The sequence below is a fragment of the Lethenteron reissneri genome, unplaced genomic scaffold (assembly GCF_015708825.2).
Source record: "Lethenteron reissneri isolate LAM-NWPU_2019-01 unplaced genomic scaffold, ASM1570882v1 scaffold_1696, whole genome shotgun sequence".
In the NCBI taxonomy this organism is placed as follows: Eukaryota; Metazoa; Chordata; class Hyperoartia; order Petromyzontiformes; family Petromyzontidae; genus Lethenteron; species Lethenteron reissneri.
The window spans coordinates 10,531-37,580 of NW_026891439.1; the positions used below are offsets into that span (position 1 = coordinate 10,531).

Here is a 27,050-nt window from a genome sequence, read left to right on the forward strand (position 1 = left end):
TCGCATCTTTGCCCTCCTCGTCCATACGAGGGAACGCGGCGTCGCCGAGAGCCAGCAACGCCGTGCGATATGCAAGCACGGTCTCCGCGTCCGCCTTCCGCCTTGCATAAAAATGATGGCGACACGCCGAGGGAGGACCGTAGACCTTTGCCATGAGAGCCAGCGCATCCTTGAGCGTGGAGCGGTCCGACCCGCGTGCGGACGTGAAGGCCGCGAGCGCGTTGTCGTCCAGCATGGCAGGCAGTGCCCGCAGCGCCGTAGCGTCGGACCAGGCGGACATCTCCTGATGCGCCAAAAACCTGCGCTGAAATTGGCCCCAGTCCCCGCCTTCCGCCTTGAAGGCTGACAATGTGGGAAGGCGTTGTTGAAAGATGAAGTCGTCCTCCGCCTCGTGGTTCCTCACCGCCCCCCCGTTGGTGTGTAAGATGGCGGCCCCAGTGGCGGGTGTCTGATGGCGGTCCGCAGCGCGCGTTGGTGACGTAAGCGGGCGCGCTTGGAGAACCGCTGCCACGTGGTGATGGCCGTTCCCGCCAAAAGTCGGCGCAGATGAAATGGCGGGAATCGCCAAATAATTTTGGCGGGAATCTGCGGGGCGACCCTGTAGAATGTCCGCCGCCGTCCCCGCTCCTCCCGACGAGCTGATCTCCGCCAGGATGGACGCGGCCGCGAGCAGCAGCTCCGCCAGACGGGAGTGCGCCTCGCGGAGCACGGCATCGGACCCCCGTCGCTCGTCCGGCGCCGTCGGCGGATCCTGCAGCGTGGGCAATTCTTCGTCCTCACCCCCCGATGCCAGCTGGCCCGAGTCGTCAAGGTTGTCCCCGCGGTCAATCCCGTGGGTCCGACGGGTCTTCCTTGTATCCATGCTTGGAAGACCGTTTCACTTCTGACGCCAGTTGAAGTATTGGAAATGACGGCAGGAACTTCTTGACGGGTAACACACTTTTATTAAATCTTGATGTGTCACAATACAACGTGTGGTCTCTATTCTTCTCACTATACACTCCACTTAACTCGTGTAGACTCTATACCTCTGGCTACACACACTTCACTTAACTCGTGTAGACCCTATGCCTCTGGCTACACACACTTCACTTAACTCGTGTAGACCCTATGCCTCTGGCTACACACCATGCATTCGACTCGTGTAGACCCTATGCCTATGGCTACACCCAATGCATTCGCCTCTGGGTTACACAGAGTCCCGGTCCCGTTAGGACAGCGGGACTAGGTACCGCAGGGCCCTATCTCTTCATCCCCGTCTTCAGTCTTCGCTGGTTACATACTGTCTTTACGCCTGTGTGCATCCCCTTTTATAGCCCCTGCTCACGGGAGACGGAGCTGATGCGGACGTCGACGTGAGCATCGCTCTTTAGTTAACCAATGACGACGCGCTATCTCTACGATCCGTTTTCCCCAGCGCGTGTTAATACTACTCAACCAATCACACCGCGCTGCCACCCGATCACTCCCTCTCAGCGCGTCACCGGCACACAGCCAATCAGCACCACGTAACCCACGACCCCGCGCTGACCCCTGATCCTCCACCATCAGCGCGCGTCACCACATACACAGCCAATCACTACGCGCTGGCACACGATCCCTACCCCAGCGCGTATCACCACTACACAAGGACAAGCGGGACGAGGGGGTCCAGGGTCCTAAGCTGGCTGGTCTTGAGCTGCAACTGGCCCCGATCAGCCAGGGAGCTGCCCTTTTATGCATCGTCCCCAACGAGGGGTGGGGTTGTGTGTGCCCCCAGATATCCCACAGAGCACGCACAGCCCCCCCGTTGGTGGCACCAAGGGGCTTAACTGTTTGGGGTGCCTGGGATCCTAGCGCCTGGCGCCGAGGGCTTATCTGCCTAGGATCCTAGAGCCCCCAGCAGCCCCTCCCCTCGTATGGCACTACACATGTGTTCAGTACAAGCCACCTGTGGACTGGTTTTGGTGTACAATGTCTCAACAACAGTCCGGCTTGCTTCAACTGATGTTCATCGGCAAGGTCCATTTCAAGTCTCAGTTCGACAAAATGTATACGTAATACAAAATGATAATTAGTGTGCTTGTGGAAAATGTATCTCCTATACGTAACTTGTAAGTGGCATACCTTAACTGATGAATGATCCGACTATGCTCCCGATTTCAAAGACAATGAGTTGCCCCAGTCAGATGCGTCCTGATTCACAAAAATACCCTTTGACCCGTATCACAAAAATAACAGCTCTCACGTGAGTTTTTGTACAGGTTACCACCAAAACAGATACTTTGTCCTGACATCACATATTCCATGTTTTACATTAATACACAAATGTTGTATGTACGTACAAAATCAGACAGGTATTCTTTCAATTATGATTCAAATAATCAAAGGGCACATTGGCAACATTTTATTACTATACTGAAATGTACTGCGTCACGTTGCAACGTATTTACAAGTTGATCTCTGCCGAGATGAGGCCTATATGTGCAGCACTCTCATAGAGGGAAGCCAAGTAGTAGTACATTCTCTATTTGTTGCAGAAGTTCAAGGTTCAAATCCGACTGGCATATCAATCATCGCCCCCGACTTACAAACTCATATCCACATGCAGGCCAGTGAACGGTCACCTTGTGGCACACAGGGGCAGATGCCCATTATGGACACCCATCGAGTGTCTAAGATGAGATATGATACTAAACACTTGAGTCACTCCTGGTTAGAGATCGCCCCAACCCACAGGTTCACAAATACTGGCCACTCTTACACTGCAGTTTGAACCTAGAAATTGAGTGTTCAACTTCACATTATATTCATTAGAAAGGCCTGTGACAAAGGTGCATCCATTGGAGCTTAATTGTCTGAAGCTTGCACATCTACCTGGTCTCCATTTGACTTTGTATTGTCTAAGAAGTCCACCCACACCTCCACATCCACAAACTCCTGGGAGTTGCCTCGCTCTGCCTCACAGTCAGAATTTAGTTCCTGCTTCACACTGCCTCCATCTATGTGAAGGTCCGATTTTGGAGTTGAATCTTCAATTTAACCTTCACTTCTACGCTCTTCAATGTTACTTCTTCACATTTCACTTTCGCCTTTTCATATTTCACCTTGATACCTTTCAAAGTGTCCAGGCTGGGATTGTCTTCTAGTTCTTGTTTCATAAACAATGGGGTCATTGCAGCACTTTGACTTTCACAAGCTGATTTCAGATTACACTTCTTGTGGATTTTCTGATGCGTGTGTGTTCTCTGGTGTTTTTTAAGATTTGATGACTTTGCAAACACCTTCTCACACACAGTACACTTGAAAGGTTTCTTTCCTGTGTGTGTTCTCTGGTGTTGTTTAAGAGTAGATGAATCTAAAAATGTCTTCCCACACACACTGCACTTGAAGGGTTTATCTCCTGTGTGTGTTCTCTGGTGTCGTCGAAGAGCAGATGAATCTGAAAACGCCTTCTCACACACACTGCACTTGAAGGGTTTATCTCCTGTGTGTATTCTCTGGTGGGTCTGAAGATATGACGACCATGAAAATGCCTTCTCACACACAGTGCACTTGAAGGGTTTCTCTCCTGTGTGTGTTCTCTGGTGTCTTTGAAGATGTGATGACTGTGCAAACGCCTTCTCACACACAGTGCACTTGAAAGGTTTCTTTCCTGTGTGTGTTCTCTGGTGTTGTTTAAGAGAAGATGAATCAAAAAATGCCTTCCCACACACACTGCACTTGAAGGGCTTATATCCTGTGTGTGTTCTCTGGTGGGTTTGAAGATATGATGACTTTGCAAACGCCTTCCCACACAGAGTGCACTTAAAATGTTTCTCTCCTGTGTGTGTTTTCTGGTGGGTCTTAAGATTTGATGACATTGCAAACGCCTTCCCACACAGAGTGCACTTAAAAGGTTTCTCTCCTGTGTGTGTTCTCTGGTGGATCTTAAGATTTGATGACTTTGCCAACGCCTTTCCACACAGAGTGCACTTAAAAGGTGTCTCTCCTGTGTGTGTTCTCTGGTGTGATTTAAGAATGGATGACCGTGCAAACGCCTCCTCACACACAGTGCACTTGAAAGGTTTTTCTCTTGTGTGTGTTCTCTGGTGTCTTTGAAGATTTGGTGACCGTGCAAACGCCTTCTCACACACAGTGCACTTGAAAGGTTTCTTTCCTGTGTGTGTTCTCTGGTGTTGTTTAAGAGTAGATGAATCTGAAAATGCCTTCTCACACACAGTGCACTTAAAAGGTTTCTCTCCTGTGTGTGTTCTCTGGTGTGATTTAAGAATGGATGACCGTGCAAACACCTTTTTACACACACTGCACTTAAAAGGTTTCTCTCCTGTGTGTGTTCTCTGGTGGGTCTGAAGAGTTGATGACTGTGCAAACGCCTTCCCACACACAGTGCACTTGAAGGGTTTCTCTCCTGTGTGTGTTCTCTGGTGCTGTGTCAAGTTTCCAGTACAATCCGTGCTGTTTGCATGCTGGTCGCATTGTTTCCTTCTTGTACCGAGCTGCGCTGAGTGCCTTTGCTCCATCAGACCAACTCTGCAAAGCGAGCATCAGCTGCAGACAGAAAAACATATCCACACCATCTCCGTGAGTATTGAGGCACAGAGGAATGCATATATACAGTCACACATGACTTACACATCTATACATATTCATATTTTCATGAAATAGTGAAAGAGATTCCCCAATTCATCACACAGGCTGTTAAGGCACACAATGCGAGGGCAAATGGTCATAAATATGCCTGGACACCCTAGTGTCTTCAAAATTAATGTTTACCAAAAACTCCAAGCACACAATTTCGGTTGTCTAGCTACGACAGGAATATTTAAAAAAAAATTTGTTAACCTAGCAAAGGCTTTTGAAAAGCATACTATTTGTATTATGCAGAAATGTATAAATTAATGTTCATTTGCAACTTAGAGGTGTGAAGCCAGGCTCAGATTAGCTTGAATGCGAGGATGAACAGATTTAACTTCAGCTGCATATGTGCTGTGTTAATTTCCATTCTTATGAAAATTTCCAAAGCAAAACTAAAATAAACTATATTTATGATTTAACCTCCATGTTCAATCGAGTCAATATACTTGACAGCAAATACAAACTTCACATGTTCATACACTTGCATGGTAAAAAGGTGGTTAAATTTTGACTTAAAACTTTCGTGACTGCAGGAATTAATATTCTTTGGTTATTTCGGTAAAGTCACGTAGATAGAAAATAATAATACAAATAAAGTGAATAGAAGAAAAAAAAACGACTAATGTAGACTGTAGCCTGGTTCTTAACCTCGGTGAGCGCAGAGGCGTAGCTAGGATATTTTGCGCCCAGGGACGAACTATAAAATTGGCGCCCCCCCCCCCCATTTAATCACATTTTCCTATTACATCGAATAAGGAATAACAATTTTAATGAAACATTGTATATAAAGAAGCAAATTTATAGAAATTATATTACATGGCTCACTCAGTCACTGTCGTAGACTGGTTGACATAGTCTACAAAAGATTATTTTTTCTTGATTTCACTGTCGCAAACTGGTCAATCACGTAATCAAAATATGTTTTTTTCCAATGTTTTTCTTTCAACGCTAAGAAGAGCAAGATCGCTGAGACGATCTTGTCCCATTGAAGCACGCAAATACGACAAAATAAGTTTCAATTTGCTGAATGACCGCTCACAGCTTGCAATTGAAACTGCTAGTGTTAATAAAATTTGCAGTGAAATTCGCAAATTCGGAAATATGTCGTCTCCATAAAACACAATAAAACCAAGAAGATCCAAAGGAGTTTCTGGTAGAACTTAATTCCGGTTACCGAGCAGCATTTTGCAATCTCCAAATTCTGTGAAAAGTTCGTGGCCATTGATGAAGGTGTCATAGAAATTTCCAAAATCTGTGCAATTTCGACGAATTGCATCGACATCTGTGCCAGTTCTCCCGGCATCTTCCGACGTCACCTAATTCTTCTGTCCACATCGATCCCCCAGGCTGTGCATCTTGTTTTGGCGTTTTTTACAGCAACTTGGCTCAAATCATCACGAAGCTGGACAAATTCATGCTTCAAAGATTCAAGATCAGTTGCTGCTTCCTTGAAATGCATAGTAGGACCCTGTAAGCGCTTCTGAACACGATACATTTTTCCAAGAATGACATTCCAGAAATGTAATAAAACTATGAAGTAAAAATTTAATACGCATGCCTGTAACTGTTATGCATCACTTCTGGTTTCAGGCGTCATAGTTACGTCCTCCGACAATTTGTCTAGCAGCCCTACTAGTTCATCCATTCCTTCATAGAGAGCTTTAACAGCTTCTGATCGTGCACTCCAGCGTATTTCAGACTCCCGCTTTACTGTGATGAGCACAGCTTTTTTTAACTCTTCCCAACGAATTGTTGAACGAGAGAAAAATATATACTTTCAACTGTTCCAAAAAACGTGACGACAAGTGGATCCTGTTTAGCTGAGTGTACTCCTGCTAAGTTTAAGCTGTGGTTGTCACAGTTGACAAACAATGCTCTGTGATTTTTGTCACATATTCGTTGTTGAAGGCCGGATATATGCCCAGTCATCACAGCAGCATTGTGATAACATTGTGCCTGACAGTCGGCTAGAGGTATGTTGTCAAATTTCAGTATCTCGAAGATGACTCTTTCTAGGCTTGCTGCATCTTTTGCATGTATCTCGATATAACCTAAAAATGATTTTTTGATAGTTACTTTTTTAGTTTGAAAATCCACATCCACAAATCTTATGACCTGAGAAAATGTAATTACATGCAATGTAGGCTATGTGTGGCGGGATATATAAACTTTTAGGTTGAGGTGTAGATTTGCGCAGTAGTTTCAGGCTGCCGCGCCCGCCGCAATAAGTGATAATGTAACGTTGTAAGCCTCTTTTAGGCGCCCCTTTACCTTGGCGCCCGGGGACATATGTACCCCCCTGCCCCCCCCAGCTACGCCTCTGGGTGAGCGTACTGGCAGTCTATAATGTAGACTGTAGCCTGGTTCTTAACCTCGGTGAGTGTATTGGCAGTCTATAATGTAGACTATTGCCTGTTTTTTGACGAGACCTTTGCAATGGACTAGACCTTGGTGATGGACACTCACAGCTTTGTACGTAAAAAAAGTCCAGGCAGCTTCCACATAGTGTTACAGAGCCTAATGAAAGAATGCTGCTAGACCAATTTGAAGTGAGACTTTGGATGCCAAACCAAAGCTGGTCGTGAACACATTAACCAGGTATAGGAGCTCCTCCACCACGTGTAGAACGACCTGATTATTCATGGAGAGCTGAGCAGGTGCAGTGCTGTATGACATTAAATTCCCAGGGAGGTGTTCTTTGGGTCTTTCGGTAAAGTCACGTCACTTAACCGAAAGACCCAAAGAATATGAATTCCTGCAGTTACGAAAGCTTTAAGTCAAGATTTTCACAGGGAGGTGATCTTTTTGTAGAACATATGCAAGGCCCCATTTCGTCATGGAATTCTCCAGGTACAGAACACGATTCTCCAACTCAATATCATTGAGTAGCCATGACCAGATCATCAACATGCGTAACATGGTTGACCAGCAGGGGATAATCCCTTGACTATAACCAGACATTGATTAGCGTATCATTGTTACTGTATCAAATGCATTTTTTATAGGGTCGTTGTGAGCTTCTCAAAACACAACTATTTGAAAATGCTACGTAATGTAATGCATGCGGCTAGAGGGAATTTCGGCCACAAGCCAAATTGAACAAGAAAGGGATCCGACTCCTGGTCACGCAACTTTAGATGGGCCAGCCAAAAATCATAAAAATCCTCAACGATTGTGAGAAGAGGCAGAGACATCGAAAACCAAAAACAAACCAAAACCCCAAGCCTCTTTATGGTACTATAGGCTGTAATTACACCAAGAAAGCAGATCTAGTTTCTGCTGAAAATCCGTACTCCTGTACTATAGCTGATGGACAAAAAATACAGCAGCCCCTTGAATAGCGTGGAGGTTACATTCTTGGAAAGTGCCGTGCGAAAGCTAAAATGCCGATATTTAACATTTAAGCCTGACCTAAATAATAAGTACTGTACTGTATTCCCAATAAACTAAATTACTGAAATAAATGTGGAGAAACCGTATACAAAACATTCCAAGATGAGTTTAAATGTATATAAAAAAAGCAGACTTTGTGTTTTTTGAGAACCAAATTGCGCCAACACTATGAAACAAACACACATCAAAAATTCCATGCGTACTCAAGGGTAAGTTATGTTTTTCACACAATTTTTAGCTTACCTGTTCACCATCAACACCTGTAACACCTGCACACTCCAACACCCCGCCGCTGCTATATTTTTTCTCATTTACCACATTATCCTTACATATTATCAGGCCTGCATTTTTGCCACAAAATTAATTAACTTCCAGGTCCTTATTGTCCTCTCTGCACACGCACGGCTCACCTATAATATACTGTAATATTTCATCATGGAACCTTTTCCAGTACTAAAATATGAGAATAGGTTTTTTCCGTTTTTCTGGCAACAAAACAGGTGTTAAGATGTTAAAACACCAAACTGAAACCTTTAACAAGGAATCATGTGTGCATTAACCACAATACTTGTGGTCAGAATGCAAACAAAAACACTCTGATAGAAAATGCATGGTCTGCTGCTGAGGCAGACTGTTTTAGAAGGTTTGAAATGGGTGTAGCCCAAGGGTCATAAAGAAGTGGCCGGGGCAAGTGATGTTAACGTAATAAATTAGCATGTTAATGTGAAATCGAAAAGTGGTGCAATCCAAAGCGGCCTCCCTACAAGACAGAGAAGGAGCGAGGCTCTACCTGGGTAAACAACAACTACCACCACGACAACGATGTGAACTTCTCACTTCGGATCTCAGTGAGCGCGCACGAAAATAAATCACGTTTGCTAACACAGAGCGCATGCCCGGGATACACTGCCGAGATCATCGATGACCTTGCCGCCGAGAAAGTTCAGCAGCATCTGACAAGCACAACGGGGTGTCAGCCAGATGCGAACTGCCCATATCCCCCATTTAACACCCTTGCCGAGCACGCGCACGTGTGTGTGTGAGAGATTTGCTCGCGAGCATGCGGAATTCCGACGGCTGGGACGGGATAGCACCATTGCAAGTATTCTTCCAGAGGAGGAGGTGAGGGGGGGGGGACGAGGGAGCCTCCGGGATCCCGTGAGACAACCCCAGGATGGGTGGCAGGGATACAGACCGGTATAGGAGATAACGCAGGCCATGCGACCCAAGTACGCGAGGAGGTAACCCAAGTACACCTGAATGTTACCAAGCTGCAGTCTACAGCGGAGATAGTCCAGTCCGAGGTGGGAGGGCTACGCTCCATGGTCGGGGGGCTAACCAGGCGAGTATCTCAATAAGAGGCAGAACTCGAAAAAATGCGCACTGGGAGGGTAAGGGGGAGTGGGAAAGGGGCCTCTTATGGAGCCACCGCCCTTCCCCGTGCGTGCTATCTATGCGACCAATGGGGGCATCTCGTGAGAGACAGTCCCCAGATCGCCCGCGCGAGAGAAGCACCAGGGTTAAACACCAAGGCCTCCCTAAAGAGGGGACCACAGAGGGGTGCAATCCACGTGGACCCAACACAAATAAACTGTCATGATAATGGTGACGAATGACCCCCACGCAAATATTGACAACAACACCCCAGAATGCGGCGACTGCGGGTGACTGGCTGCGGGAGCTGGTGGCAGGAATAATGGGGGCCACGTCGCTCGTGGAAGGGCAGGTGAACAGGCGGCAAACCCGGATTCTGCTGGACACGTGGGGCGGTAATGTCACTCGTGAGTGCAACACATTGCAACGTGGTCGGGGTTGAAGTGGGCCGCCGACAGGCCCCGGATCGTGCGCTGCACACTGCAAGTGGAAATGGGATGGGACTGCTGGGGAGGGTCACCCTTAACTCCTTAAGGGTCGCCTCGGACACCAGGTGTGTAACCAGGAGTTATATGTGTCGAGCGTGTTATGCCACGAGTGTATTGCTGGTACCGACCTCCTAGAAAAGTTGGGGCTCAGCGTGCAGCCCCGCCGGCGATGTGCCACCGTGGAGGGCAGCAGGGAGCAGATTCCTTTCTTGGGACAAGAGCCGGGTTGCCCTCGCTTCGAGCCCGTGGCCGCTATCCTGGCGTCGGCCGTCACCGTCGGCATTGGTGTTCCACTGGGTTTTCCGTTTGTCTCCCAAACCTAAACTCAAAATATAGTTGGAGGTGGTCAAACAGTGCAATGCAGGACCCTCCTGAAACATAATCTTTAACTGCTAAATAAGAAATTAAATTGGGAAACCCTCAAACACAATACACTTTTTTTATTTTACCAGGTGAGGCCATCTGAGCTGCATAGCTCTTTTTCAGAATCGACCTGGACACAAATGATAGCTCAGCTTAGTAGGTTATAATATGGAAATGTTTTGCAGAAAAATTCTTAAAATGCATGTTTCTAAATGTGGAGAAAAATCAATGCCACTACAGGGAGAGAGAGAAAAAATAAAAAATGTAAACTGCAATTATAAATGCGTCAGGGTTGGAATCGAACTCACGCACACAGAGTACGCTCACGGAGTACACTCACACAAATGAGTACACTCGCTCACTCGGATCATTTTTTCTCCGGGTCCTTCGATTTTCCCCTCCACATTTAGTAACATGCATTTAGATTATTTGGCTGCTATAATCTTCCACGTTTAAAGCCATTTCGTTGAGCTATCATCTATGGCCAGGTGGCTTCTGACAAAATATCTAACAGCTCTGTGAGCCTTGGTTGGTAATATAAAAATAGTTTACACCATTGGAACCTCATTTGCCAGTAAAAAATATAATTGTTTTTTTTACCCTTTAATCTGGCAACAAAACTGACACCTTCTTTACGAGGAGTCATGTTTGCATAGACCACAATACCTGCAGTCATAATGAAAAAAAACATAACTCTGATCATGTATGCACTGTCCTTGAAGTTGATTGGTCCACACCCGAGAAAGCTTACCTTAGAGCCTCGTCTCACATAGTGTTGGACCAGATTACGCCAAAAGGCGCACAACTCAAAGACAATGCACCATCAGAGAAACTAGGCTCTAAGGAAAGCTGTCTCAGGTGTGGACCAATCAACTTCAAGGACAGTGCATACATTATCAGTTATATTTTTTGTTTGCATTGACTGCAGGTATTGTGGTCTATGCAAACATGACTCCTCGTAAAAAAGGTGTCAGTTTTGTTGCCAGATAACAGGGTAAAAAAACAATAATCATAAAAATAGTTGTTCATCGGTCTAAAGGGTGCATCAGCAAAACCAACTCGGCAGAACGCTCCTGAATTAGAGTGCTGAGACTCATTGTGGTCATGTACTCGAGTGTGCACCATGGTGGCTGGGAGATGTTTACTGCCTCTCATGGATTACAGGAGGTGGTGGGTTCGATCCCGACCCCTCCTGTATATTTGGAGTTTGCGTGTCTCTCTCTCTCCCCGTGGTCGCGTGGATTTTCCTCCGGATCCTCAGGGTTTTCCCCTCCACATTTAGAGTCAACATCACCACGCGTTTAGAGTATTTGACCGACAGACATTTCCACACGTTGATAAGCCACTTTGTTCTGGGCTGGTCGCTTCAGAAAACAAGAGCGGTATAGCAGCTGAAGTGGGCTTGGCCTGGTAGGATAATAAAAAAACTGTAGAAATACTTAAAAGAAACAAAGTTTCAAAGTAGTGAGTCAGATGAAGACAAATTAAACTTAAGCAGAGAATTAAAGCAAATGCAATCAGGCGAGGGCAGGAGGCAAGGCCCCGCATGGCTAGGCCCCGCGTTGTAATGTTCCAACCTGGACATCGATTCCATACTCGCTGCTACTCAATTGATATCCCTACGAGAGACGGAGCGAGGCTCTGCCTGGGTAAACAACAACAACCACCACAACAACAACAACCACCACGATGTCAACTTCTCCCCTCGGATCTCAGTGAGCGCGCGCGCGGTGCAGCAGCTTCCGGATATATCGTGACGTCACGCGGCAGCAGGAGGTGACATGACGTCACTAGCGGGGTTCATCACACAATCCCCTCCCACAACAAGCAGCGGTGTAATTGAATAAATTATGTTAACAAGCCGGGCCCACGTGGGGTGATTGGGCTTGGTTGCTGAACCCGTCGCAATGAAATAAATTATGTTAATGAACCGCCAGTCAAACGCGCGGTGGAGGGGGGGGGATTGAATATCTTGGTGACATGACGTCACTAGCGGCGAACAGCTTTCCCTGGCGTCTCACGCCGACGAGTTAATGAGTGGTGACGTCACTGTGTGTGTATAAACTGTGTGTGTGCACTGTGTGTACAAACTGTGTGTGTACAAACTGTGTGTGTGTGTACACTGTGTGTGTACTCTGTGCGTGTACACTGTGTGCGTGTACGCTGTGCATACACTGTGTGCGTGTACACTGTGTGTGTACACTGTGTGTACAAACTGTGTGTGTGTACACTGTGTGTGTGTACACTGTGTGTGTGTACACTGTGTGTGTGTACACTGTGTGTACAAACTGTGTGTGTGTACACTGTGTGTACAAACTGTGTGCGTGTACCCTGTGCGTGTACACTGTGTGTACAAACTGTGTGTTTGTGTACACTGTGTGTACAAACTGTGTGTGTGTGTACACTGTGTGTACACTGTGTGTGTACAAACTGTGTGCGTGTGTGTACACTGTGTGTTGGCACAGTCGGGGGTACAGATGGTGCATCGGCCAGTCAACTGAGTCAGTCGACCCATGGCACCTGGGTCTACCCCGTGCACATAGCCTGGCACAAGCGCCATGGTGACGTGACCGCCACTTAGTGGCGAATGGCGGTTGTTGTTATTGTTACTGTGTGTCCGGCAAAACAAGAGATGGCACCTCAGCCAGCCATCTCATTGAGTAGCCATTACCAGATCATCAGCAGATGCAACAGGGCTGACCAGCAGGGAAACAGGTCCCTGCGGGGTGGGCTGGTAGGAACAAATGAATGGCTATAATAAAATGAAATGGCGGGGGTACGATACGAAGGGAGAGTTTGAGGCCTAGTTCTAGGCTTTAGGCCTAGCTGTAGGCTTTAGGCCGCTGTGAGTTAATTTTAAACTATCTCAGGTAATTATAAGGGAATGTTACACTTGTTTAGCCAGGAAAGCCTCACTGAGTCTAAAGGTTTTTGTAGGGTCCTGCCAAGTGTTTGCAGTAGGGGGCGATGTTGCTACACGTAATCGGACGGAGGGACGATATAATCTATTGTAGGCTGGTTCACTTCGTTCCTACCAGTATAATCCCTTAACTATAACCAGTCATCGATAAGCATATTATTTTTAACCGCGACGAATGCAATTTATTTATACGGCCATTGTGAGCTCCTCAAACTACATAATTATTGAACATGCTATGTAATGTGTAATAAACCCCGTTGAGACGTCGTCAATTGAGAATTCTTTATTCAGTTTCGTTCACAGCTTCCACCACATTCGTTCCTCCAGTTCCCTTGCTCCTTCACGCTGTTGGCTGACAGCGTGAGAGAGAGACTGCGGCGGCCCGCCACGTGGCAGGCTCCGGACCACGGCACCAGCCACGTGGCTTCTCCGCTCCTTTAAATCCCTGGCCCACGTGATGCCCCGCAGCCAATCCTCAGCCACACCCCTGGAACTTTCCCGAAGCTAATGTACGGCTCCAGGGCCACGCCCCTAACTCGACTCCCCATTAGTTGCGGGCTGAGGCCGGCAGAGCCCATCATTATTATCCAGGTGTAACCTCACATTACAAATGTAATGCATTGGGCCAGAGTGAATTTCTGTCACAAGCCGAGTTGAACAGGAAATGGTTCCAACTCCTGGTCACGCAGCTTTAGATGGGCCTGCCCAAAATCATAAAAATCCTCAACGAATGTGAGCAGAGGCAGAGACATCGAAATCAAGGAACCCAAAGCACCAAGCCTATTTAGGGTACCATAGGCCTGCTGTACTCGATCGACAGAAAATACAGCCGCCCCTTGAATATCGTAGGTTACGTTCTTGGAAAATGCCACGCGACAGCTAAAAACGCGATATTCAATACTTAACCCTTACCCAAGTAATGGCGTTAGGTAAACGTCAACTAAAATTTACATCACAATTGAAATACGTACTGTATTCCAAATCAACTAAAAATTAAACTATTGAAATAAACATTGGGAAACCGTGTCTCATGCTTTTGGTTACAGGCCTACCCAACACTTATGGTCACACATGCTGTCTGCTTCTACTCGACCTTGTCCGAAAAGTCCTCCCAAAACTCCACATCCACAAATGGATGTGATTTGTCTCGGGCTCCATTAGTGACCTGGAAGTCAAACCCTAGAGCCTTCACAGGTCACCTTCACGAATGGTGACGTTTCCCAGCTGCCCTCTTTATTGGGTCCTTGCATCACAAACGATCGGCTTATGGAACTTCAAATTTCACACGTCAATCTCAGACTCTGCTCCTTGAAGACCTCCTTACACGTTTTTCAGTTTCAAGACAATTCAAGAGGCCTTCCAATTGTACATTAAGTGGTTTTTAATGTGTGTTCCCTGGCAGTTGTGAAGATTTGATTACTGTGTAAATACATTCCAAGACAGTGCAGTCGTTAGATTCCGTGGAGACGAGTTCTGCTCTTGGTGACATCACAAGCCAGAGAGAGGGGGAGGCCCTGACGTAACCCACTCGTTAATTTGAGGTGACGTCTTCAGAGGGAGCGTCTACATATTTAGGTAAACATGTGGTAAACAAGGTGGGATATCAATGCAGACAGATATATCTAAAGTTTTATTTGAATAGAATTTAAAATTCAATAAAACCTAGGCTAGAATACAAATCTGTAACAAAAATCCACGATGCCTTCAAATGTGCTCTTTAAAGTACCTCCTTGAGAAAAAACAGATCGGCAAACATCTTTCATTCAACGTTCTCTACACGAAACAAAGGAATGTTTTACACAAACTATAAATACCACGGCCTTTTAGGAATGCATGTGTAATGGGTTCCGGAGACACTTGTAGAGGTATCTTCTTTATTACAATACAACACTCCAACAGTCCTGATACTCTGTTACAGCCTAGATACACTACTCTGGCTACGCTCTGGGGTCCTCCGGCTGCAATTACCCTAGGGGAGGCTAATTGACCCGACCCAGCCAAGGTGCGGGTCTGGACTCTGGCTTCCTCGGAACTCGCCCTTACAAGGACGTAGAGCCGGGAGTCCCAGAGTCCCACCACTGGCCCTCACAACGTCCCGGCCCATACAAGGACAAGTGGGACGAGGGGGTCCAGGGTACTAAGCTGGCTGATCTTGGGTCTTGAGCTGCAACTGGCCCCGATCGGCCAGGGAGCTGCCCTTTTATGCCTCGTCCCCAACGAACGAGGGGTGGGGTTGTGTGCGCCCCCAGATATCCCACAGAGCACGCACAGCCCCCCCCCCCGTTGGTGGCGCCAAAGGGCTCAACTGTTTGGGGTGCCTGGGATTCTAGCGCCTCGCGCCGAGGGCTTATCTGCCTAGGATCCTAGAGCCCCCAGCAGCCCCCCCTTTCTTATGGCACTACATATGTGTTCAGTACAAGCCACCTGTGGACTGGTTTTGGTGTACAATGTCTCAACAGTCCGGCTTGCTTCAACTGATGTTCATCGGCAAGGTCCATTTCAAGTCTCAGTTCGACAAAATGTATACGTAACACAAAATGATAATTAGTGTTCTTGTGGAGAATGTATCTCCTATACGTAACTTATAAGTGGCATACCTTAACTGATGAATGATCCGACTATGCTCCCGATTTCAAAGACAATGAGTTGCCCCAGTCAGATGCGTCCTGATTCACAAAAATACCCTTTGACTCGTATCACAAAAATAACAGCTCTCACGTGAGTTTTTGTACAGGTTACCACCAAAACAGATACTTTGTCCTGACAGCACATATTCCATGTTTGACATTAATACACAAAATGTTGTATGTACGTACAAAATCAGACAGGTATTCTTTCAATTATGATTCAAAATAATCAAAGGGCACATTGGCAACATTTTATTACTATACTGAAATGTACTGCGTCACGTTGCAACGTATTTACAAGTAGATCTCTGCCGAGATGAGGCCTATATGTGCAGCACTCTCAGAGGGAAGCCAAGTAGTAGTACATTCTCTATTTATTGCAGAGGTTCAAGGTTCAAATCCGACTGGCATATCAATCATCTCCCCCGACTTACAAACTCATATCCACGTGGCACACAGGGGCAGATGCCCATAATGGGCACCCATCGAGTGTCTAAGATGAGATATGATACAAAACACTTGAGTCACTCCTGGTTAGAGATCGCCCCAACCCACAGGTTCACAAATACTGGCCACGCTTACACTGCAGTTTGAACCTAGAAATTGAGTGTTCAACTTCACATTATATTCATTAGAAAGGCCTGTGACAAAGGTGCATCCATTGGAGCTTAATTGTCTGAAGCTTGCACATCTACCTGGTCTCCATTTGACTTTGTATTGTCTAAGAAGTCCACCCACACCTCCACATCCACAAACTCATGGGAGTTGCCTCGCTCTGCCTCACAGTCAGAATTTAGTTCCTGTTTCACACTGCCTCCATCTATGTGAAGGTCCGATTTTGGAGTTGAATAATCTTCAAATTTAACCTTCACTTCTACGCTCTTCACTGTTACTTCTTCACATTTCACTTTCGCCTCTTCATATTTCACCTTGATACCTTTCAAAGTGTCCAGGCTGGGATTGTCTTCTGGTTCTTGTTTCATGAACAATGGGGTCATTGCAGCACTTTGACTTTCACAAGCTGATTTCAGATTACACTTCTTGTGGATTTTCTGATGCTTGTGTGTTCTCTGGTGTTTTTTAAGATTTGATGACTGTGCAAACGCTTTCCCACAAACACTGCAATTGAAGAGTTTCTCTCCTGTGTGTGTTCTCTGGTGTTGTTTAAGAGTAGATGAATCTAAAAATGTCTTCCCACACACACTGCACTTGAAGGGTTTATCTCCTGTGTGTGTTCTCTGGTGTCGTCGAAGAGCAGATGAATCTGAAAACGCCTTCTCACACACACTGCACTTGAAGGGTTTATCTCCTGTGTGTGTTCTCTGGTGTCGTCGAAGAGCAGATGAATCTGAAAACGCCTTCTCACACACAATGCACTTGAAATGTTTCTCTCCTGTGTGTGTTCTCTGGTGTCTTTGAAGATGTGGTGACTGTGCAAACGCCTTCTAACACACAGTGCACTTGAAAGGTTTCTTTCCTGTGTGTGATCTCTGGTGTTGTTTAAGAGTAGATGAATAAAAAAATGCCTTCCCACACACACTGCACTTGAAGGGCTTATCTCCTGTGTGTGTTCTCTGGTGGGTCTTAAGATTTGATGACTGTGCAAACGCCTTCTCACACACAGTGCACTTAAAAGGTTTCTCTCCTGTGTGTGTTCTCTGGTGGATCTTAAGATTTGATGACAATGCAAACGCCTTCCCACACAGAGTGCACTTAAAAGATTTCTCTCTTGTGTGTGTTCTCTGGTGTGATTTAAGAATGGATGACCGTGCAAACACCTTTTTACACACACTGCACTTAAAAGGTTTCTCTCCTGTGTGTGTTCTCTGGTGGGTCTGAAGAGTTGATGACTGTGCAAACGCCTTCCCACACACAGTGCACTTGAAGGGTTTCTCTCCTGTGTGTGTTCTCTGGTGCTGTGTCAAGTTTCCAGTACGATCCATGCTGTTTGCATTCTGGTCGCATTGTTTCCTTCTTGTACCGAGCTGCGCTGAGTGCCTTTGCTCCATCAGACCAACTCTGCAGAGCGAGCATCAGCTGCAGACAGAAAAACATATCCACACCATCTCTGTGAGTATTGAGGCACAGAGGAATGCATATATACAGTCACACATGACTTACATATCTATGCATATTCATATTTTCATGAAATAGTGAAAGAGATTCCCTAATTCATCACACGGGCTGCTAAGGCACACAATGAGAGGGCAAATGGTCATAAATATGACTCGACACCCAAGTGTCTTCAAAATGAATATTTACCAAAAACTCCAAGCACACAATTTCGGTTGTCTAGCTATGACAGGAATATTTATTTAAGAAAAATTAGCTAACATAGCAAAGGCTGTTGATACTATTTGTATTATGCAGAAATGTATAAATTAATGTTCATTTGCAACTTAAAGGTCTGAAGCCAGGCTCAGATGAGCTTGAATGCGAGGATGAACAGATCTAACTTAAGCTGCATATGTGCATTGTTAATTTCCTGACTGTTTCCATTCCTATAAAATCTTGTTCTGTACCTGTTGAATTCCATGACGAAATGGGGCCTTGCATATGTTCTACAAAAAGATCACCTCCCTGGGAAAATCTTGACTTAAAACTTTTGTGATAGCAGGAATTCATATTCTTTGGTTATTTCGGTAAAGTCACGTAGATATAAAATAATAATACAAATAAAGTGAATAGAAGAAAAAAAACGACTAATGTAGACTGTAGCCTGGTTCTTAACCTCAGTGAGCATACTGGCAGTCTATAATGTAGAAAATGTAGCCTGGTTCTTAACCTCAGTGAGTGTATTGGCAGTCTATAATGTAGACTATTGCCTGTTTTATTGACAAGACCTTTGCAATGGACTAGACCTTGGCGATGGACACTCACAGCTTTGTATGCAAAAAAGTCCAGGCAGCTTCCACATAGTGTTACAGAGCTTAATGAAAAAATGCTGCTAGACTAATTTGAAGTGACACTTTGGATGCCAAATAAGGTCATGAACACATTAACCAGGTATAGGAGCTCCTCCACCACGTGTAGAACGACCTGATTATTCATGGAGAGCTGAGCAGGTGCAGTGTTGTATGACATTAAATTCCCAGGGAGGTATTCTTTGGGTCTTTCGGTAAAGTCACGTCACTTAACCGAAAGACCCAAAGAATATGAATTCCTGCAGTTACGAAAACTTTAAGTCAAGATTTTCCCAGGGAGGTGATCTTTTTGTAGAACATATGCAGAGCCCCATTTCGTCATGGAATTCTCCAGGTATAGAACACGATTCTCCAACTCAATATCATTGAGTAGCCATGACCAGATCATCAACATGCGTAACATGGTTGACCAGCAGGGGACGATCCCTTGACTATAACCAGGCATCGATTAGCGTATCATTGTTACTGTATGAAATGCAATTTTGTATAGGGCCATTGTGAGCTTCTCAAAATACATAATTATACTTAAGCATTACCTAAATAATGGGGTTAGGTAAACGGCAACTAAAATAAACATCACAATTGAAATAAGTACTGTACTGTATTCCAAATAAGGAATCATGTGTGCATTACCCACAATACTTGTGGTCAGAAAGCAAACAAAAACACTCTGCTAGAAAATGCATGGTCTGCTGCTGAGGCAGACCGTTGTAAAAGGTTTGAAATGGGTGTAGCCCAAGGATCATAAGGAAGTGGCCGGGGCTAGTGATGTTAATGTAATAAATTAGCATGTTAATGTGAAATCGAAGAGTAGTGCAATCCAAAGCGGCCTCCCTACAAGACAGAGAAGGAGCGAGGCTCTACCTGGGTAAACAACAACTACCACCACGACAACAATAACCACGATGTGAACTTCTCACTTCAGATCTCAGTGAGCGGACACTAAAATAAATCACGCTTGCTAACACAGAGCGAAAGCCTGGGATACACTGCCGAGATCATCGATGACCTCGCCGCCGAGAAAGTTCAGCAGTATCTGACAAGCACAACCTGGTGGCAGCCAGATGCGAACTGCCCATATCCCCCATGTAACACCCTTGCCGAGCACGCGCACGTGTGTGAGAGATTTGCTCGCGAGCGTGCGCAATTCTGACGGCTGGAACAGGAGCACACCATTGCAAGTCTTCTTCCAGAGGAGAAGCTCGCGAGAACGGTGAGGGGGGGGGGACGAGGGAGCCTCCAGGACCCCGTGAGACAATCCCAGGATGGGTGGCAGGGATACAGACCGGCATAAGAGATCACAGGCCATGTAACCCAAGTACGTGAGGAGGTAACCCAAGTATGTGGGGAGGTGACCCAAGTACACCTGAATGTTACCAAGCTGCAGTCTACAGCGGAGATAGTCCAGTCCGAGGTGGGAGGGCTACGCTCCATGGTCGGGGGGCTAACCAGGCGAGTATCTCAATAAGAGGCAGAACTCGAACAAATGCGCACTGGGAGGGTAAGGGGGAGTGGGCAAGGGGCCTCTTATGGAGCCACCGCCCTTCCCCGTACGTGCTATCTATGCGACCAATGGGGGCATCTCGTGAGAGACAGTCCCAAGATCGCCCGCGCGAGAGAAGCACCAGGGTTAAACACCAAGGCCTCCCTAAAGAGGGGACCACAGAGGGGTGCAATCCACGTGGTCCCAACACAAATAAACTGTCATGATAATGGTAACGAATGACCCCCACGCAGATATTGACAACAACACCCCAGAATGCGGCGACTGCGGGTGACTGGCTGCGGGAGCTGGTGGCAGGAATAATGGGGGCCACGTGGCTCGTGGAAGGGCAGGTGAACAGGCGGCAAACCCGGATTCTGCTGGACGCGTGGGGCGGTAATGTCACTCATGAGTGCAACACATTGCAGCGTGGTCGGGGTTGAAGTGGGCCGCCGACAGGCCCCGGATCGTGCGCTGCACACTGCAAGTGGAAGTGGGATGGGACTGCTGGGGAGGGTCACCCTTAAGGGTCGCCTCGGACACCAGGTGAGTAACCAGGAGTTATACGTGTCGAGCGTGTTATGTCACGAGTGTATTGCTGGTACCGACCGCCTGGAAAAGTTGGGGCTCAACGTGCAGCCCCGCCGGCGATGCGCCACCGTGGAGGGCAGCGGGGAGCGGATTCCTTTCTTGGGACAAGAGCCGGGTTGCCATCGCTTCGAGCCCGTGGCCGCTATCCTGGCGTCAGCCGTCACCGTCGGCATTGGTGTTCCACTGGGTTTTCCGTTTTTCTCCCAAACCTAAACTCAAAATATAGTTGGTGGTGGTCAAACAGTCCAATGCAGGACCCTCCTGAAACATAATCTTTAACTGCTAAGTAAGAAATTAAATTGGAAAACCCTCAAACACAGTACACTATTTTTATTTTACCAGGTGAGGCCATCTGAGCTGCATAGCTCTTTTTCAGAATCGACCTGGACACAAATGATAGCTCAACTTAGTGGGTTAAAATATGGAAATGTATTGCAGCAAAATTCTCAAAATGAATGTTTCTAAAATGTGGAGAAAAATCAATGCCACAACAGGGAGAGAGAGAAAAAATAAAACATGTAAACTGCAATTATAAATGCGTCAGGGTTGGAATCGAACCCACGACATTCTGCATACCATGTGAGGTAGTTGACATCTTGCCACCCTAGTACAATATATCACACACAAACACATTACAGAGAATTCTAGATTTGAAGCTTTCGTGACTGCAAGGATTCATATTCTTAGGTTTTTTTTTTTTAGGCAACACAAGTCACCGTCATCAGGTGGGACCGTCACAGCCGAATTAGCTGCATCAAGTGAGGCAATGATTCAAGATGTAATCCCTTATAAGCAAGTTGAAGGGGTGGGGGAGAGGGGGGGAGCTCATCAGAATGTGGTAGCCAATGAATGGAAACGTATCGAGAGGGAGGGGGGCGGGGCTCAAAGACAGCACGGAGTGCTCAACACATTGGGCAGAGAGGGGGAGGGGAGGCCTGATACACATGATAGACAAAAGAACGAAAATGCCCATGTTTATACCAATGCTGGCTGAACAATGAAGAGAGTACTGTTAAAAAATAACTGGGAATGTTAACACTCGGTAAAGTAAAGTAAAAGTGCCTGTCAGATAAGATGGTCCAAAAAGGTGTAATTAAGTCTTTTTTGCGTGGTTGATAACATCTTTCCAATGATTACTAAGTTTGTACCCATCATCACGGTTGAAATTATGTCTGTTTGTATATTTGTATGGCTTTGTGTACAAACCTTTGATGGTAGCCGGGAGGTTTGCAGAGAACCTTGGTCTCGGAAAAGACAATTTCATGAGAGCCCACCGAGTTGTAGCAATGATCGGCAACGGCAGAAGAATCAGTTCTGCCGTGTTTCAGATCTGACTTGTGCTTGCGGACACGATCAGAAACATGACGTTTCGTTTCTCCAATGTAGCAATCACCACAAATGCAACTCAATTTGTAGACTCCAGAATACTGTAAGTCAGGAACAACATCTTTCACAGATGGAATCAGATCACGGATTTTATGCACTGTACTGAATCGGACTTGGATCTTATGTTTGTTTAGAATTTTGGAGATCTTTTTGGTCACGCCTGCTATGTATGGTAACGTGATGGTTTTGGTCGGAGTTTCATGTGGCTGTTTCTGTGTGGTGGGAGAGACAGCTTGGCGGATAGTACGGTCAGAGTATCCGTTCATCCTGAGGGCCCGATGTACATGTCTTAATTCACCGGTCAGGTGGTGTTTGTCAGAAATGCCATGGGCTCTGTGGTATAGCGTTTTGATGAGAGAATTCTTTTGAGATGGGTGGTGGTGGGAATCCGGTTTCAAGTAGGAATCTGTGTGGGTGGCTTTCCTGTAGACAGAATGTCCCAAGGATCCGTCAGGCCTCCTCTCAAACAGAATATCCAAGAATGGTAGTTTACCGTCTTTCTCCACTTCCATGGTGAATCTGATGGATGGGTGTCTAGAATTGATGTGGTCCAAGAAGTGGTTCAATGCTGGGAGGCCATGTGGCCAGATGACAAAAGTGTAATCCACATACCTCTTCCACAGGGAAGGACGCAGGGTGGATGTCTGGATGGCGTCTGATTCAAACTTTTCCATGAACATGTTAGCTATAACTGGTGACAAAGGGGAGCCCATAGGGGTACCCTCATTCTGTTTGTAGAAGGTGCCATTCCAGGTAAAATAGGTGTTGGTGAGGCAATGTCTAACCAGCGCAGGTGCATCAGAATTCAATCCATGTTGGACCAAGTCCTCAATTATTGTTAGGGTGTCCGGTACTGGGACTTTGGTAAACAAAGATACTACATCAAAGCTGACGAGGATGTCATCAGGTGATAGTACCATGTCCTTAACCATAGAGACTAATTGGGTTGAGTTGAGTACTGCCGAAGAGGTCTTGCCTGTGAAGGGGAGCAGAGTATCTGATAGAAAACGGGCTAGTTTGTACGTAGGAGAGTTATCGTCGACACAATGGGTCGTAGCGGGGTGCCTTCCTTATGGACCATAGAGTCTGGGAGGTCTTGCCGCCAATGGTTTTAGAGAGGGACGTTTGCTTGGTTCGATTAGGGAAGTCGAACTCGTGATGATACTGTTGGTTTTCGTCGTTAGGCTTTTAGTGGGATCGTTTTTAATTTTGGAGTAACTCCCATCATTAAGAAGGTCCAGGATTTTGTTGTTGTATGAATCTTTATCCATGATGACCGTGGCATTGCCCTTGTCTGCCGAGAGGATGACTATATCATCTCTCTTTTTTAGGTCCGCGAGTTCAGAGCGTTCATTTTTGCTGATGTTACTAGTGGGTTTCTTAGCATTCTTAAGAATAGTAGCTATTTCAGCTCTTGCTACATCCACATGGATGTGTCCTATGCCTCTGAGGGCTACATCAATCTGAGAAATCATATCCTCTACTGGTATATATTTAGGGGTGACGGCGAAATTTAGTCCTTTGGCCAATACCGTTTTTAGAGTGTCAGAAATTGGGATGTTACTCTGATTAATCACGGTCTTGTTAACATCCAGCTTTGCGATGTGTGGCTCTAATTTCTTCTTAGATAGGTTGAATTTAGAAATCAGCTAACCTGATTTGGGAGTTACTCCAAAATAAAAAACGATCCCACTAAAAGCCTAACGACAAAAACCAACAGTATCATCACGAGTTCGACTTCCCTAATCGAACCAAGCAAACGTCCCTCTCTAAAACCATCGGCGGCAAAACCTCCCAGACTCTATGGTCTTCCCAAAATCTATAAGGAAGGCACCCCGCTACGACCCATTGTGTCGACGATAAACTCTCCTACGTACAAACTAGCCCGTTTTCTATCAGATACTCTGCTCCCCTTCACAGGCAAGACCTCTTCGACAGTACTCAACTCAACCCAATTAGTCTCTATGGTTAAGGACATGGTACTATCTCCTGATGACATCCTCGTCAGCTTTGATGTAGTATCTTTGTTTACCAAAGTCCCAGTACCGGACACCCTAACAATAATTGAGGACTTAGTCCAACATGGATTGAATTCTGATGCACCTGCGCTGGTTAGGCATTGCCTCACCAACACCTATTTTACCTGGAATGGCACCTTCTACAAACAGAATGAGGGTACCCCTATGGGCTCCCCTTTGTCACCAGTTATAGCCAACATGTTCATGGAAAAGTTTGAATCAGACGCCATCCAGACATCCACCCTGCGTCCTTCCATGTGGAAGAGGTATGTGGATGACACTTTTGTCATCTGGCCACATGGCCTCCCAGCATTGAACCACTTCTTGGACCACATCAATTCTAGACACCCATCCATCAGATTCACCATGGAAGTGGAGAAAGACGGTAAACTACCATTCTTGGATATTCTGTTTGAGAGGAGGCCTGACAGATCCTTGGGACATTCTGTCTACAGGAAAGCCACCCACACAGATTCCTACTTGAAACCGGATTCCCATCACCACCCATCTCAAAAGAATTCTCTCATCAAAACGCTATACCACAGAGCCCATGGCATTTCTGACAAACACCACCTGACCGGTGAATTAAGACATGTACATCGGGCCCTCAGGATGAACGGATACTCTGACCGTACTATCCGCCAAGCTGTCTCTCCCACCACACAGAAACAGCCACATGAAACTCCGACCAAAACCATCACGTTACCATACATAGCAGGCGTGACCAAAAAGATCTCCAAAATTCTAAACAAACATAAGATCCAAGTCCGATTCAGTACAGTGCATAAAATCCGTGATCTGATTCCATCTGTGAAGGATGTCGTTCCTGACTTACAGTATTCTGGAGTCTACAAATTGAGTTGCATTTGTGGTGATTGCTACATTGGAGAAACGAAACGTCATGTTTCTGATCGTGTCCGCAAGCACAAGTCAGATCTGAAACACGGCAGAACTGATTCTTCTGCCGTTGCCGATCATTGCTACAACTCGGTGGGCTCTCATGAAATTGTCTTTTCCGAGACCAAGGTTCTCTGCAAACCTCCCGGCTACCATCAAAGGTTTGTACACGAAGCCATACAAATATACAAACAGACAATTTCAACCGTGATGATGGGTACAAACTTAGTAATCATTGGAAAGATGTTATCAACCACGCAAAAAAGACTTAATTACACCTTTTTGGACCATCTTATCTGACAGGCACTATTTTACTTTACTTTACCGAGTGTTAACATTCCCAGTTATTTTTTAACAGTACTCTCTTCATTGTTCAGCCAGCATTGGTATAAACATGGGCATTTTCGTTCTTTTGTCTATCATGTGTAACAGGCCTCCCCTCCCCCTCTCTGCCCAATGTGTTGAGCACTCCGTGCTGTCTTTGAGCCCCGCCCCCCTCCCTCCCGATACGTTTCCATTCATTGGCTACCACATTCTGATGAGCTCCCCCCCTCTTCAACTTGCTTATAAGGGATTACATCTTGAATCATTGCCTCACTTGATGTAGCTAATTCGGCTGTGACAGTCCCACCTGATGACGGAGACTTGTGTTGCCTCCGAAACGTCGTGATTTTTGTTTTATTTTCATTAATTTTGATGTTTTACCTACGTGACTTTACCGAAAAAACCTAAGAATATAAATTACAGTGAAACCTTGGATAAGCCACTTTTTTGTGAGCTGGTCGCTTCTGAAAACAAGTGCGGTATAGCAGCTGAAGTGGGCTTGACCTGGTAGGATAAAACAAATAAACTGTAGAAATAATTAAAAGAAACAAAGTTTCAAAGTAGTGAGCCAGATGAAGACAAATTAAACTTAAGCAGAGAATTAAAGCAAATGCAATTAGGCGAGGGCAGGAGGCAAGGCCCCGCATGGCTAGGCCCCGCGTTGTAATGTTCCAACCTGGACATCGATTCCATACTCGCTGCTACTCAATTGATATCCCTACGAGAGACGGAGCGAGGCTCTACCTGGGTAAACAACAACAACAACCACGACAACAACAACCACAACAACAACCACCACGATGTGAACTTCTCACCTCGGATCTCAGTGAGCGCGCGTGTGGACTGGCAGCTTCCTGGTGTCTCGTGACGTCACGCGGCAGCAGGAGTGACATGACGTCATTTGCGGGGTTCATTACACAATCCCCTCCCTTCAACGAGCAGCGGTGTAATTGAATAAATTATGTTAATGAGCCGGGCCCACGTGGGGTGATTGGGCTTGGCTACTGAACCTGTCGCAATGAAATAGCGACGGTTTTTATGAATAAATTATGTTAATGAACCGCCGGTCAAAATCGCGGTGGAGGGGGTGGGATTGATTATCTTGGTGACATGACGTCACTAGCGGGGAACAGCTTTCCCTGGCGTCTCACGCCGACGAGTTAATGAGTGGTGACGTCACTGTTGTGTGTACACTGTGTGTACAAACTGTGTGTGTGTGTACACTGTGTGTACAAACTGTGTGTGTGTGTACACTGTGTGTGTGTACTCTGTGCGTGTACACTGTGTGTACAAACTGTGTGTGTGTACACTGTGTGTGTGTACACACTGTGTGTACAAACTGTGTGTGTGTACACTGTGTGTGTACAAACTGTGTGTGTGTACACTGTGTGTACAAACTGTGTGTGTGTACACTGTGTGTACAAACTGTGTGTGTGTACAGTGTGTGTACTCTGTGCGTGTACACTGTGTGTGTGTACCCTGTGCGTGTACACTGTGTGTGTGTACACTGTGTGTACAAACTGTGTGTGTGTACACTGTGTGTGTACAAACTGTGTGTGTGTACAGTGTGTGTACTCTGTGCGTGTACACTGTGTGTGTGTACCCTGTGCGTGTACACTGTGTGTGTGTACACTGTGTGTGTGTA

At 46.1% G+C, this 27,050-nt stretch overlaps 2 protein-coding genes across 3 annotated transcripts; both read right to left on the minus strand.

The window, feature by feature from the left end:
• Positions 1–2,981: 2,981 nt before the first annotated feature.
• On the minus strand, positions 2,982–11,888 carry LOC133339242 (zinc finger protein 501-like). Its single transcript, XM_061547387.1, has 3 exons — positions 11,813–11,888; positions 10,001–10,191; positions 2,982–4,530 (listed from the first exon to the last, which is right to left on the minus strand). The coding sequence occupies exon 3, from the start codon at positions 4,500–4,502 to the stop codon at positions 2,982–2,984; it is 1,521 nt and encodes a 506-aa protein (XP_061403371.1). The 5' UTR covers positions 4,503–4,530; positions 10,001–10,191; positions 11,813–11,888.
• A 5,251-nt stretch (positions 11,889–17,139) lies between these two features.
• Positions 17,140–26,272, minus strand: LOC133339241 (zinc finger protein 3-like). Of its 2 annotated transcripts, XM_061547385.1 has the most exons (3): positions 26,221–26,272; positions 20,799–20,989; positions 17,144–17,819 (listed from the first exon to the last, which is right to left on the minus strand). In XM_061547385.1, the coding sequence occupies exon 3, from the start codon at positions 17,789–17,791 to the stop codon at positions 17,228–17,230; it is 564 nt and encodes a 187-aa protein (XP_061403369.1). In that variant the 5' UTR covers positions 17,792–17,819; positions 20,799–20,989; positions 26,221–26,272; the 3' UTR covers positions 17,144–17,227. The 2 variants fall into 2 exon arrangements, with proteins under 2 accessions (XP_061403370.1, XP_061403369.1); XM_061547386.1 differs by lacking the exon at positions 20,799–20,989 and having other exon boundaries at positions 17,140–17,819; positions 26,221–26,265.
• Positions 26,273–27,050: the final 778 nt, after the last annotated feature.